The 15178-nt window shown below is 43.2% G+C and overlaps 1 protein-coding gene across 2 annotated transcripts in view; it reads right to left on the reverse strand.

Annotated features, from left to right (window-relative positions):
* The window catches only part of pdzd2 (PDZ domain containing 2), a 268490-nt gene that overhangs the window by 82017 nt on the left and 171295 nt on the right, over window positions 1–15178 (reverse strand). For both annotated transcript variants that reach the window (XM_060907275.1, XM_060907276.1), the window contains one exon: window positions 3804–3949. In XM_060907275.1, the coding sequence (XP_060763258.1) occupies window positions 3804–3949 (146 nt within the window). The remainder of the gene's footprint in view (window positions 1–3803; window positions 3950–15178) is intronic.

The raw sequence follows: 15178 nt of genomic DNA on the forward strand, positions 1-15178 counted from the left end.
AGCTTCTCTAAAGAGCTCAACTGTTTTCAGCTGTGCTAACATGATTGTACAAGGGTTTTCTAATCATCCATTAGCCTTCTGAGGCAATGAGCAAACACATTGTACCATTAGAACACTGGAGTGAGAGTTGCTGGAAATGGGCCTCTATACACCTATGGAGATATTGCACCAAAAACCAGACATTTGCAGCTAGAATAGTCATTTACCACATTAGCAATGTATAGAGTGGATTTCTGATTAGTTTAAAGTGATCTTCATTGAAAAGAACAGTGCTTTTCTTTCAAAAAAAAAGGAAATTTCAAAGTGACCCCAAACTTTGGAACGGTAGTGTAACTTGTACAGGTTTGCAGGCTTGGTTGAACGGAGCAAAGTTTTGTTTTGTTTTCTTTAGTTTTCACGATGCTCTGTGTGCGGTGTATGGTGTTTGATGTCCAGCGTTTGATGCTATAATCGTGTTCAAGAGGAATAAAACACATCTACACCCATCAGAGACTCTCTTCTTAAAGGAGAACCGAAGGCAATTTTTTTATTATCAAAATTCTATTTCTCTCATTTTATTAAATATCGGAACACATTTTTGATAGCTGTTTTGTCGCTGCTATAGCAAGGTATGAGTGTTTGAAATACACTCTGTAATATATCAGTCCATGTGTCAAAGCAATGGCCGTAAACGAGATTCACTGAGACCTGTGCGAGACATCATAGGACGGAAGTAAAGCGTACAGCGGAAATCAAAGCGACCAACATCTGCCAACGTTGTCAAAAGACGCGCGCCGTCTTTCGAATGCTGACGTAATCAAGCCGGAAGTTTTGTTTGTTTTGATAGCAATCAGGAAAGGTTGAAAAAAGTGGACAGTAATCGTCATTTAAACTCGTTTTTGTGCAATATTTCGTTTGGAAAACAGTTCATTTGGTGGAATAAATGTGACAAGATGCCGAGTACATGTTTTGCACCTAGTTGTGGTCTGGCTGACACTTCACGTTTCGAAGTCTCGTACAAGTCTCGTGAAGATCTTGAAGCTCAGATATCAATGCGCTGTCGAAGCGCGCAGAAGGTGTTAGTACGCCTGTCATTATAGTGCGGACTTTCCATAGCATAGAAAATCGCTACGTTTCAATTTGTGTAACTGAACTTGTTTCATATCACTGGTCATATAAACCTATGTAAACAGGAAAAACGCGGAAGAGTTTGGTCGCATCTAACTACAGCCCCAAAAAATACCGTTGGCCATACTGAGCCTAGCTACATTGCTAACAGGAGTGACAGCGCGTCTGACTGCGTCTGACTGACTGGGAGGTCGCGCAAAGCTCGGAGAGGTACGGAGCAGCTCGTCTCAATTCAGATAAGAGCATATTTCATTATGGAAATACGGTGGACTGTTCCTTTAATGCGCCACATGGTGTGGGAAGGACCTTAGACTTTTTTAATTATAGGAAAATCAACTTCGGTGTGATAACAGTAGCTCTGCTTGTTGCTTATTTTCAACTAACAGCATGCCTTGTCATGCTTTATTCCTCCCTAATATATAATACATACAAATGTACAGATTAATCCATGCTTATCACTTTAAAAAAACAGATTTAGGATGAGTTTTGTCCTCATTTTAGCAAAAAATTGGGCAGAAGGGTGCAAGAAATGTGTTTTGATCCATATGTGCCCATAACTTTTATAAAACTGTTTTTCAAATGAACAGCAAAATCTATTTAAGCATTCACATATTTATTAAAATTCAGAAAGGTCTCCTTTTCCCTAACGAATCTATGGATTCTCAAACCTAATAAGGCGCTTTAAAGAAATTAATTTCCATGCTTGATCGCAAAAGCCGCATGACAAGATTTTGGAACGCTCTGCGACAAGTCTTTACGAGAATAATACAAACAACTGACAGTCTTGACGTCACCTTATTCGTAAACTATTATTAATTACGACATGACGTGTACATGTTTTCTTTTATTGTTGACAGTGCCCAAATTCTCCTTATATCTTTGTCCACTTAAACAGTGAGACCAAATCATGGCAGTCCTGTATAAACAGCCCACCCTCACTGGTGAGATTCGGAAGGACCTACTTGGAGCTATATTTTCTCCAAAAAGCCTCAACTTTTCTGGCATGTGTGGGGAAAAAAAATCCCAAGGTACAAACCGCAAAGCAATATTTTTCTTCTTAAACAGTTCCCTCGTAACCTATAATACCACCTATGGGGGTCTAGTCGCATGTTTTGAAACAAATGATCTTAATCTAACATCAATTCTTGGCTCATTACCATCCGGTTGTTGCTACATTCTGTACTATTATTTATGAGATTCTATTTATGGAGTAAAAGGAGATGAGGTCGGGTTTGAGTTTGAAAAGAATATGGGAGTTCCCCACCATTTAACAAAGTAGATGAAGCTTGTTTTGAAATCCAGAACCAGCAGTATTGAGGTTTTTCACCTGACGTCACAGGGTCACGTGACGCCCCGGTGTCCGCCATTTTGAAGGTCAAGCTAGCTAATGTCAACATCATAGTAGCTAGTATGTTACTGTAGCAATGTTTACGTTCAGTCATTTGGATGACTGTTAAAACCTTTCAGTCTCAAGTTTTTCCTTTACTGGATTTACTAGTTTACTGAGCTAGCACGCTTGGGCAAGCTGGGAGCTAGCGCGCTCGGGCAGGCTGGGAGCTAGCGCGCTCTGGCGCCGGAGTGCGCTAGCTCCCAGCTTGCCCGAGCGCGCTAGCTCAGTAAACTAGTAAATCCAGTAAAGGAAAAACTTGAGACTGAAAGGTTTTAACAGTCATCCAAATGACTGAACGTAAACATTGCTACAATAACATACTAGCTACGATGTTGTTGACATTAGCTAGTGCTAACAGCTAGCTGCTAGTACACTGCTACAACACAGACACCGACCCTAATAATACAGTTCTTGGTCATTGCCTGGTAACAGCAAATTTATAACGGGCCATGTCTCAACAGACTAAGAAGGTATTTCAATGACATTTAATAACATTTTGTTTATCCTGAGGACCGAAAGTAAATGAAAATGTGAACAAACCTTAGCTGTAATAAGATGGCGACCACCGGCTCCAGGGACGACCCGCTGATGTAGGCATGTTACCCAGCCTGACACAAAATATTTGTAGACATCCAAACTCTTATACGCTTTCAGATCAATACCTGTGTATGGCGATGGGTTTTTAACGACATAGGTATACAGATCACGTGGGCCGAAGTCAGGTAAAGACGAGGGCTTCGTGTACTTCCGTACGTCAGTGAACAATCCTGGTGGAAGCAGGTAAACGTCGTTCTCTAAGCCTGCTAACCTCAATTTTTGCAAATACCTCTCCCTCTGCTCGCCCTGTAAATGCCCTACGTCGCTGGATAGTGAAGGTGTTTTCGGCATCTCGCTCCTTTTTCTTTTATGTTTTTCGTTTGTCGCCTTCCTCGCATTCAAACTGATTCGAGCCATGACGTCCAAAATGGCAGCATCACATGACTTGGTCACGTGGGTGAAAAACCTCAATTTACGCAAGATTCAACTCGACAATCGATCAGAGTTAAAAGATCAATATTTTAATAATTCTACAAGCATCCTATCTTTCTTAACAGACTCACCGACCATAGGCACGGAGTCGTTGACTAGGGCTGTAAAACATCTGTATAAATTTCAAATGAGCTTAAACACAGACCCTACAATGGCTTTGAAGTTCGATAGGCGTGCACTCAAGAAGCCATGACGCTTTACATATGGATGAAGAGTGCCGCTGTAGTTGTCACGACAGCACATGATTGCCACTTAAAACCTGAAAGGCGGGGGTTACCTCTGTATGGCGCCACCTTTCTCCACATGAGCCACGATGATGCCGTGCGGTGAACGTTTGGAGCCACGGCCGCCTGTAATCTGGACGCCCAAACCATCCTGGCCCTTCACCATGTGCATCTTCCAGATACGACTGCCCTCCTTGGGCTGGACGAAAATAAGATAAACGAGGAAAAACAGAAAGACAAAAGACAGAGTTATTAGAATAATAAGAAAAGTAGTCATAGTAAGAAAAGGATTCAGCAAGAACAGACTGATGTTAGGCCATATGTGACCATGTTTCCGGGATTATGCATGAAATGTCGCTCAGTGCAGCCAGGCAAAGATTTTATCTCATGAAGGAACAATCAGGCCTTAATGCAATTACACTACACACAAACTCAACTCCACATTGCGTGAGCTCCAGCTGTTCTGTGGGTTAAAATTAGATTACGCTTGTCAAAGGACTTTGCATCACTAGACTGCCCTGTCTCCTCTTCTGCGTACCGAAATATGTTTGTGTGCAAAGTGTTACCAACCTCTCAGATCAAGCAAACTGTTAATTCCTCAAGTGATAATTTTCAGCTGAAAGCATGCCTGTTACTGTTCTGCATTACACTGAAGCTGGGGGGAAAAAAACCCTCTGATGGCTTTTCCATTGCACTCAGCTGAATTCTTCCTCTTTAGAGAGCTCCATAAATAAAGAGTGAGATATGTTTAGGAGCACCTGCTTCTGACAGCTAATAGAGCCATGTCTCACAGTGCTGAGCAACATTTCTTTCGTCCCAGTGTGTCTGGAGCTGTGAATGTCACTGGGAGCTGAGACACATTCTAGTAGGGAAATTCTTCCGGCAGGGAAAAAATGAGTTCAGGGAAAATAAATATGCATACGGAAGCCGAGAGAGGACCTTCATATAATCCTTTTTTTAAATTCACCTTGTTATCCCGAGATAATGACATAATTAATTCAGGATCTCGAGAAAACAAAACCGTTATTCCGAGATAACAACATAATTCAGGATCTTGAGAAAACACAACTAATTCGAGATCTCGAGAAAACAAAACCGTTATTCCAAGATAACGACATAATTAATTCAGGATCTCGAGAAAACAACACAACTAATTCGAGATCTCGAGAAAACAAAACCGTTATTCCGAGATAACGACATAATTAATTCAGGATCTCGAGAAAACAACACAACTAATTCGAGATCTCGAGAAAACAAAACCGTTATCCCGAGATAACGACATAATTAATTCAGGATCTTGAGAAAACAACACAACTAATTCGAGATCTCGAGAAAACAAAACTGTTATTCCGAGATAACGCCATAATTAATTCAGGATCTCGAGAAAACAACACAACTAATTCAAGATCTCGAGAAAACAAAACCGTTATCCCGAGATAACGACATAATTAATTCAGGATCTCGAGAAAACAACACAACTAATTCGAGATCTCGAGAAAACAAAACCGTTATCCCGAGATAACGACATAATTAATTCAGGATCTCGAGAAAACAACACAACTAATACGAGATCTCGAGAAAACAAAACCGTTATTTCGAGATCTCGAGAAAACAAAACAATTATTTCATGATCTCGAGTAAACAGCTGAGAAATGGTTCATTCAGGTGCGCCAAGAGACTTGTGATATGCTGACTTTGGGGCTATTTCTCATTCTGTATAGACGCAACTTTGGTCATTAGAATGTCTGGAATAATCGACCACCTAAAAAGGCAATATTCTGATCAGGGGCTGACACAGGGAGAGACTGCATTAAGTCTTTTAATAAGGGATAATTTCAAAATTATCCGGGTGATGTTCTCCTCTGGGACTCCCCTCTCTCTCAAGGCATCGTAAAAAGCCATTTCTGCTCTGTTACATGTCCGCCAATTTCTAAGTCTTCGTTGTCTGACCCACAGGGGGGCGCTCTGCTAGAAATCTCAGCTGTTTTCTCAAGATCATGAAATAATTGTCTTGTTTTCTCGAGATCACGGAATAATTGTTTTGTTTTCTCGAGATCTCGAATTAGTTGTGTTGTTTTCTCGAAATCCTGAATTAATTATGTCGTTATCTCGGGATAACAAGGCGAATAAAAAAAGATTATATGAAGGGCCTCTCTCGGCTTCCGTATATGCAAAATAGTCAAGTCAAGTTTATTTGTATAGCGCTTTTAACAATAAACACTGTCGCAAAGCAGCTTTACAGAATTTGAACGACTTAAAACATGAACTAATTTTATCCCTAATCTATCCCCAATGAGCAAGCCTGTGGCGACGGTGGCAAGGAAAAACTCCCTCAGATGACATGAGGAAGAAACCTCGAGAGGAACCAGACTCAAAAGGGAACCCATCCTCATTTGGGCAACAACAGACAACATGACTATAACATTAACAGTTTTATCTGTTTTCATTGATGTTATAAACTCTTCACTGATGGAAACTTGAGTGCAAAACTGTTCATGACAACTGCAGTCCTAAAGTTAGCAAGTCAACTGTAGTCCTCAGCCATAAAAGCATTACTGTAAGTGTCCAGAGCGTCCTCCAGGTGTGACTTTCAACTGTCCACATAGGGCCGTCCTCCACAGGAGCGATGCGATGAGATGAGACTCCAACTGAATTTTGTGTTTTAAAAAAGTTAAAACTATTGTTTTGAATGGCAAATAAAATGCACAGAGATTTAAAAAAAAAAAAACCTTGCTGATGAGAGAGGTCAGAGGAGAATGGTCAAGCTGGTTGGCTCAAGATCACAAGAAGGCTATGGTGACTCAAATAATCACTCTTTACAACCACGGTGAACAGAAAAGCATCTCAGAACTCACAAGGCAAACCCTGAGACGGCAGAAGAGTGCATCGGTTTCCACTCCTGTCAGCCAGGAACACAAATTTGAGGCTACACTGAGCACAGACACACTGAAACTGGACAGTTAAGGACAGCGTATCCAATCCAGTATTCATTTTTTTCTATAATCTAACTGAGGACGTTTTTTTTATCCCTGAACGTTCTGACAGAAGAAATTAGGCCCAAGTTGACATTGTGTATGGGCTACTAGATTTTGAGTTTATTTATGGTTTTTGATGGATTTAACCACATTCACCCCGAGTGACCATTCAATAAGTCCAATAACTATAAGAATTTAAAAATAAAATATAACATTTTTAATAACGGAGGACTGTGAAAGACAAAACAAGAAAGAAAGAAAAAAAAAACATGTACCCCAGGCTATGCGTCACAGACCACAAGGGATAACTGGTCTGCACTTTGAGAACCACTGGTTAGTGTTGTAGTACTTGAGACCAGTTTTGGTCTCGAGACCAGTCTCAAGATCATTTTTTGAAGGTCTGGGTCTCGTCTCGGAATCGACACATTTTTACTCGGTCTTGTCTCGGTCTCAGACATACAGAAGTCTGGATTTTATTTCAAGACTGGTCAAGATCACAACTGTAGGGATTTCACTGCATTGTCTGATTTATTTCTTCACATCGTTACTGTGATTGGATGCAAAATTTCCTGCTTCAAATGCAACCAAGAACGTGACTCATTGCTAATTCGAAATTTTTGTTCCTGTTAATGGCCGTCACCCCTCCCCCGCCCCTCTTTACACATACTGGGCCTAGTCCGGGTCTTGACAGATACCCCTTTTCCACCAAATCAGTTCCAGGGCTGGTTCGGGGCCAGTGCTTAGTTTGGAACCGGGTTTTCATCTCAATACTTTGTTATATACCCTTTGTTGGCAATGACAGAGGTCAAACGTTTTCTGTAAGTCTTCACAAGGTTTTCACACACTGTTGCTGATATTTTGGCCCATTCCTCCATGCAGATCTCCTCTAGAGCAGTGATGTTTTGGGGCTGTCGCTGGGCAACATGGACTTTCAACTCCCTCCAAAGATTTTCTATGGGGTTGAGATCTGGAGACTGGCTAGGCCACTCCAGGACCTTGAAATGCTTCTTACGAAGCCACTCCTTCGTTGCCCGGGCGGTGTGTTTGGGATCATTGTCATGCTGAAAGACCCAGCCACGTTTCATCTTCAATGCCCTTGCTGATGGAAGGAGGTTTTCACTCAAAATCTCACGATACATGGCCCCATTCTTTCTTTCCTTTACACAGATCAGTTGTCCTGGTCCCTTTGCAGAAAAACAGCCCCAAAGCATGATGTTTCCACCCCCATGCTTCACAGTAGGTATGGTGTTCTTTGGATACAACTCAGCATTCTTTCTCCTCCAAACAGGACAAGTTGAGTTTTTACCAAAAAGTTCTATTTTGGTTTCATCTGACCATATGACATTCTCCCAATCCTCTTCTGGATCATCCAAATGCTCTCTAGCAAACTTCAGACGGGCCTGGACATGTACTGGCTTAAGCAGGGGGACACGTCTGGCACTGTAGGTTTGAGTCCCTGGCGGCGTAGTGCGTTACTGATGGTAGCCTTTGTTACTTTGGTCCCAGCTCTCTGCAGGTCATTCACTAGGTCCCCCCGTGTGGTTCTGGGATTTTTGCTCACCGTTCTTGTGATCATTTTGACCCCATGGGGTGAGATCTTGCGTGGAGCCCCAGATCGAGGGAGATTATCAGTGGTCTTGTATGTCTTCCATTTTCTAATAATTGCTCCCACAGTTGATTTCTTCACACCAAGCTGCTTACCTATTGCAGATTCAGTCTTCCCAGCCTGGTGCAGGTCTACAATTTTGTTTCTGGTGTCCTTTGACAGCTCTTTGGTCTTGGCCATGGTGGAGTTTGGAGTGTGACTGTTTGAGGTTGTGGACAGGTGTCTTTTATACTGATAATGAGTTCAAACAGGTGCCATTAATACAGGTAACGAGTGGAGGACAGAGGAGCCTCTTAAAGAAGTTGTTACAGGTCTGTGAGAGCCAGAAATCTTGCTTGTTTGTAGGTGACCAAATACTTATTTTACCGAGGAATTTACCAATTAATTCATTAAAAATCCTATAATGTGATTTCCTGGATTCTTTCCCCCCATTCTGTCTCTCATAGTTGAAGTGTACCTATGATGAAAATTACAGGCCTCTCTCATCTTTTTAAGTGGGAGAATTTGCACAATTGGTGGCTGACTAAATACTTTTTTGCCCCACTGTAAGTGGCAGAATCACTACACCTGATGTTAGTTAGCCTGTGTTTGTGTGTCTTCCCCAGTGACCGCGCCCTATAAAAGGAGAGAGAGAGCAGAGGAAGGGAGCTCTCTCCCCAACCAGACAACTGATGTGTGTGTGCATGTCTGTGTGGCTAGGAGTTTGTGGACGACTGAAAAGTGTCACAATAAAGAGTTTTTGTAACTCAGTTCTGGCCTGCCATACTTCTGTGCTCCACCCACCCGCTCTAAGTACTACAGTCACTGTATACGTCAGTTACGTCGCTGCATTTGCATAAACCTTGGCGCGAACATCGAAGCAACAACAACACAGAGAAGAAGAAGAAGAAGAAGAAGCAGCAACAACAATAATGGATGACTGCTGCTTTACTGCATCCATGATATCTCGTCGCTTATTTAAAAATGGCAACCTTTCGCGGTCTTGCTATTGTTGTTGGTCTTAACAACTCCGCCCCCCCCACTGATGTAAGCGGTTCTTTCCTCTGGCCCAGCAAAGAGTTGGTGCTAGCCTGGAACCGTTTTTTCTGGCCCCAGAGCCAGTTCTTTGTCAGTGGAAACAGAAAACCCGGTTCCAAACTAAGCACTGGCCCCGAACCAGCCCTGGAACTGCTTTGGTGGAAAAGGGGCATCAGTCTCGCCCTGCCTTGGTCTTGGTCTTGATCTTGACTTGATCTCAACCCCTCAAAATCTTGGTCTTGATACACTTTGGTCTTGATCATGACTTGGTCTTGGCTACAACAATAGCATTGGTCGAAATAACTTGACAGATTAGCACGTAAGCTACAGCTTTAACTTTTGCTAATGTTTAGAGTGGCAAAACAAATTTGATGAACAACAACAATGTGGGGCGGCACGGTGGTGTAGTGGTTAGCGCTGTCACCTCACAGCAAGAAGGTCCGGGTTCGAGCCCCGTGGCCGGCGAGGGCCTTTCTGTGCGGAGTTTGCATGTTCTCTCCGTGTCTGCGTGGGTTTCCTCCGGGTGCTCCGGTTTCCCCCACAGTCCAAAGACATGCAGGTTAGGTTAACTGGTGACTCTAAATTGACCGTAGGAGTGAATGTGAGTGTGAATGGTTGTCTGTGTCTATGTGTCAGCCCTGTGATGACCTGGCGACTTGTCCAGGGTGTACCCCACCTTTCACCCGTAGTCAGCTGGGATAGGCTCCAGCTTGCCTGCGACCCTGTAGAACAGGATAAAGCGGCTACAGATAATGAGATGAGATGAACAACAATGTGGCCCTTTCCGCTACTTACAATTTACAATAATCTGCTGAATGCGCATCCTCTCTGCTCATCATTATTTTGCTTCACAATCCTCATCCGATTATTCTGTGTAAGTAAAGTTAATACTTATGCCGCTTTTCCACTACCAACGCGGCTGAGTTGGGCTGAGCCGTGCCGTGCTGAGTTGGGCTGAGTCGAGCTGAGCGGGGCTGTTGGAGTTGCATTTCGACTACAACCGCGCTGAACCGTGCTGGCTGGAAGTGGGTGGACATATTGGGTGGAGCTAGCGAAAGTGGGTGGACGTCACGTGATGTCGTTAGGCGGCGCAAACAGTGACATCAGTGATCTTTTAAGCGGTAGTCTCACGACCCGGATAGTAAACAATAAACATGGAGTCGTTAGTGTTGCTGGTCTTGGTGCTGTGGCTTGTTGTCGCCGACAACGCCAACAGATACTGGCAAGAGCGTATAGATGAGGCGAGGTGCATAAGGCTTCAGAAATTCTCGTAATTCGTAATTCTTCTTCTTCCGGGTTTACGGTGTTTACAGATCCCAGCGTGCTCGCGGGGCGTGTGTGGGCATGTGAGGACACTCCTCCTCACCAATCAGTGCACAGGGGAGTGTCTCCTCATGCCCCTAGCCCCACTCGGCTCGGTTTGGCTCGCTTCAGCCCCACTCCCAAACCGTGCGAGTTTTGGGTGCTAAGCAGGGCTGAAGCGAGCTGAGTCGTGCTGCTCTAAGGTAGTCGAAACGCGAGCCGTGTCGGGCTGAAGCGAGCTGAAGTGAGCTGAAAAAGGGTAGTGGAAAAGGGCCATTAGTGGGTTTTTTTTTTTTAAATGAACTGTTGCTCTACGTTGATGGTGGCACAAAGTTTCACCCACTGTTATTGAATACCATGATGGATGAATGAAAGGCTTTTGTCTAGACTTGTGAGTCTTACTTAAATACATCCATGAATGTTAAATTCCAGCTCTCATTGGCATTCAGTCTTACTATGAAGCCAAGAATCGAAGTGTTCCATCGTGTGTACATAAACACGGTCCCTCTCCATTATACCGCCCTGAACTGGATACATGAAAGAGGCAGAGCGTGCGATGCTCCTTCTTTTTCATGCTAATCCTGTCACATCAAAAGTATTCAATTATAGCCCACAATAAGAGGCTTCAACTGTCCAATCTGTTCTTGGTCACTAAGAAAACATCAGAAGGTATGCAAAAAAGGTGCTTTAGGTTATTTTATAACAGTTTTACCCTTTTACTGCACTTTGTGGATCAGATAAAGCGTTGGGTCATGCTGATGACTGAGCTGAGGTATGTGTTAACAGTTGAGAAACACCCATGGATTTAACGGTTAAGCGGTTGAAATCTGAGGCCTCTGGTGAGAGCAAAATGGCATCGATTCTGTTGCTCGTCTATATTCGGAGCAAGCCTACAAATGTTGACTTAACTGGTGAGTTAGCTTTTAGACGGGCTTAAACTTTCACACAAGGGTCAGAGCATGTTTTGAATGCAGAGCTTGAGAAAGTTTGAAGTGACGGCACACAACATTTTGACGTTCTAACCGACAGTCTGACTCATACTGCATGTAGACACATGTTGGCATTAGGCTTTTCTGTGAAACCTAATAGGAAGAGTGACAGCACCTTAATGAAAGGCTGCTGAAGAAGGTGAGTCATCAAACACCAAAATCCTGTGGGTAGATAGGCATATTGGCACATAGCTAATATTTTTCACCCACTGGATGGAAAAAAACATTCATATAGTCGCACTGACATTTCTCCTGAACTACTAATGGAATTAAAAAAACAAAACAAAACATTACTGCCAAATTCTATCCATCCATCCATCCATCCATCCATCCTCTGTAGCCACTTATCCTGTTCTACAGGGTCACAGGCAAGCTGGAGCCTATCCCAGCTGACTACGGGTGAAAGGCGGGGTACACCCTGGACAAGTCACCAGGTCATCGCAGGGCTGACACATAGACACAGACAACCATTCACACTCACATTCACACCTACGCTCAATTTAGAGTCACCAGTTAACCTAACCTGCATGTCTTTGGACTGTCGGGGAAACCGGAGCACCCGGAGGAAACCCATGCGGACACGGGGAGAACATGCAAACTCCGCACAGAAAGGCCCTCGCTGGCCACGGGGCTCGAACCCAGGACCTTCTTGCTGTGAGGCTACAGCGCTAACCACTACACCACCGTGCCGCCCTGCCAAATTCTAAAGAATGACAAATCTACAGTGGGAAAGTAGTTCTCTCTCGGATTAACAGAATCCATTGCTAGAGTACGCATCGCCGGTCTGGAGCGTTATCCCGAAATACTTCGCAGAGGAAATACAAGTGCAGGATCGCTGTATGGCCATAATTGGCATCCCGAAGACAAGTCTTGTAAGTGTGTTGGAACGTAGACATAAGGTGACCATACATGAGCTTGAAAGAATTATAAAGGACTCTAACTACCCAAATCACGTGTTCCTTCCAAGAATGGCAGCCCACAAGTACACAACTAGGAACAAAAGTTGTCTTGAAATACCATTATGAGGAACTGAAAGACATAAGAAGTCTTTATATCTCTAGAGCATTTGACCTCCGAAATAACCGGACATAGTCAAACTCTATTATCTATTTTTTCTATATGTATTTCTATGACTTTGTTGGTTTTTGCTGTAAATTCATCGTATATTTTTTTCAAGATGAATGAATAAAGGGGCGGCACAGTGGTGTAGTGGTTAACGCTGTCGCCTCACAGCAAGAAGGTCCGGGTTCGAGCCCCGTGGCCGGCGAGGGCCTTTCTGTGTGGAGTTTGCATGTTCTCCCCGTGTCCGCGTGGGTTTCCCCCGCAGTCCAAAGACATGCAGGTTAGGTTAACTGGTGACTCTAAATTGACCGTAGGTGTGAATGTGAGTGTGAATGGTTGTCTGTGTCTATGTGTCAGCCCTGTGATGACCTGGCGACTTGTCCAGGGTGTACCCCGCCTTTCGCCCGTAGTCAGCTGGGATAGGCTCCAGCTTGCCTGCGACCCTGTCGAACAGGATAAAGTGGCTAGAGATAATGAGATGAGATGAATGAATAAAGTTATCATTATTATCATCATTATAATAGCAGCATAGAATCATCCATCAGTCTCTACCTCATTATCTGAAATATCACTAATTAATTCAGTCAGTCTGTTGACTACATTTCTGGTTATTAATGGCTTTTTATTAGACCATTGAAACATTTCAAAACTGCTCTTCTTTGTTTTGACGATGACGTTATGATGCTGGAGCATTGCAGACATTTTAACTGCCGGTATCTGATTCTGAACTAAATTCGTTCGACTTAAGTCAATTTCGCTATGACACATAGCTATCCAGAAAAACAGGGCAGAGAGGCCAAAATGATGAAATTATTAAGCTTGCCTTAACTTGTCAGCTCAGTGATATTGTTAAAGTATGGAATCCAAGACAAAATGTACTGAAAACCATATTTAAAAATTATTACCCCAATTATAGCAATGTCGCTTCAGAGAAATCTTGGTTTGAATTTGAAAATGAAAGCTCATTTTTTTTCTGACGTAATTCCGTTTTTCTTTCCTCATAAAAGAGTTTGCGTTCAGAGTTAAAGGAACAGTCCACCGTATTTCCATAATGAAATATGCTCTTATCTGAATTGAGACGAGCTGCTCCGTACCTCTCCGAGCTTTGCGCGACCTCCCAGTCAGTCAGACGCAGTCAGACGCGCTGTCACTCCTGTTAGCAATGTAGCTAGGCTCAGTATGGCCAATGGTATTTTTTGGGGCTGTAGTTAGATGCGACCAAACTCTTCTGCGTTTTTCCTGTTTACGTAGGTTTCTATGACCAGTGATATGAAACAAGTTCAGTTACACAAATTGAAACGTAGCGATTTTCTATGCTATGGAAAGTCCGCACTATAATGACAGGCGTACTAACACCTTCTGCGCGCTTCGGCAGCGCGTTGATATCTGAGCTCCGTATCAGTGCGCTGCCGAAGCGAGATGTTGCTGACGCCGAGCAAAAACATGGCTGAATCCTGAATGACTCAATTTTGTATAAATAGGGGACTACATAGGCAGCAAAATGTAGTTTTTTTCCTGCCATGGAAGTGCACTTGTGTACCGAGGAGGAAGCCATTTGCTTTACAGACGTGAATGAGGATTCAAAATGGCGGCTCGGCTCGGTTTTCCCTTTCGGGCGCTCTCGTTTTCTGTTAGAATTTGGTAAAGAAAAAAATAAATAGATTATTTACCAGCTTAAGGTCGATCCATATGGTGAAATACCGTGACCTCGGCCTTGAATACTGACCTCGGCCCAGAGGGCCTCGCTCAGTACTTTCAAGACCTCGGTCACCGTATCATATATATGTTACGTTATTTCATAGTTTTGATGTCTTCAGTACTGTTCTACAATGTAGAAAATAGTCAAAATATAGAAAAACCTATGAATGAGTAGGGGCGTCCAAACTTTCAAGAGAAAGATGAAAGATCTTCATGAGGGTGTGATTCATTTCTGATTTAATTATAACAACATGTGACAGTCTTAAGGCTCATATAATAAATCATCCAGTGTAAATCACACACTAGTTGACTAACACAGCCTTCATTCACAAGTTGTCACACCTGAGATAAACAAGACCTTTCTACAAAAAAGCAGCACATACAGCCTGTAAAACGTACGGTACGCCTGCTTAACAGCCTGCAAACAGCCTTTGCGTGTGGTGATGCTGTGTTTCATTTTGCCTACCCTAAAAAGGAGACAGATGATATAACATTAAGCAGATTCTGGGTCTCTAAAGTGGTTTGCCAAAAAATGCCTCAACTTCATTTGTTCGTTGGAACGAAAATTTTCTCGTCTTTGAAAAGCTGTCCGATGGGTCGAGATCAAACTGCTCGAACTTCTAGTGCAAATCCTTGGAGCTGCTGGGAGCAACCACTAGCAGACTAATTTATCTGCCTGAGAAGCCAGAACGGTTATTTTGAGCTTGTGTCTGACATCATAAGGTCTCTGTACTCTGGGGAATGCCGCAGAGCCTCTCTCGGGTTCGATTAGATCAAAA

Source organism: Neoarius graeffei, chromosome 24 (assembly GCF_027579695.1).
Source record: "Neoarius graeffei isolate fNeoGra1 chromosome 24, fNeoGra1.pri, whole genome shotgun sequence".
Classification (NCBI taxonomy): Eukaryota; Metazoa; Chordata; class Actinopteri; order Siluriformes; family Ariidae; genus Neoarius; species Neoarius graeffei.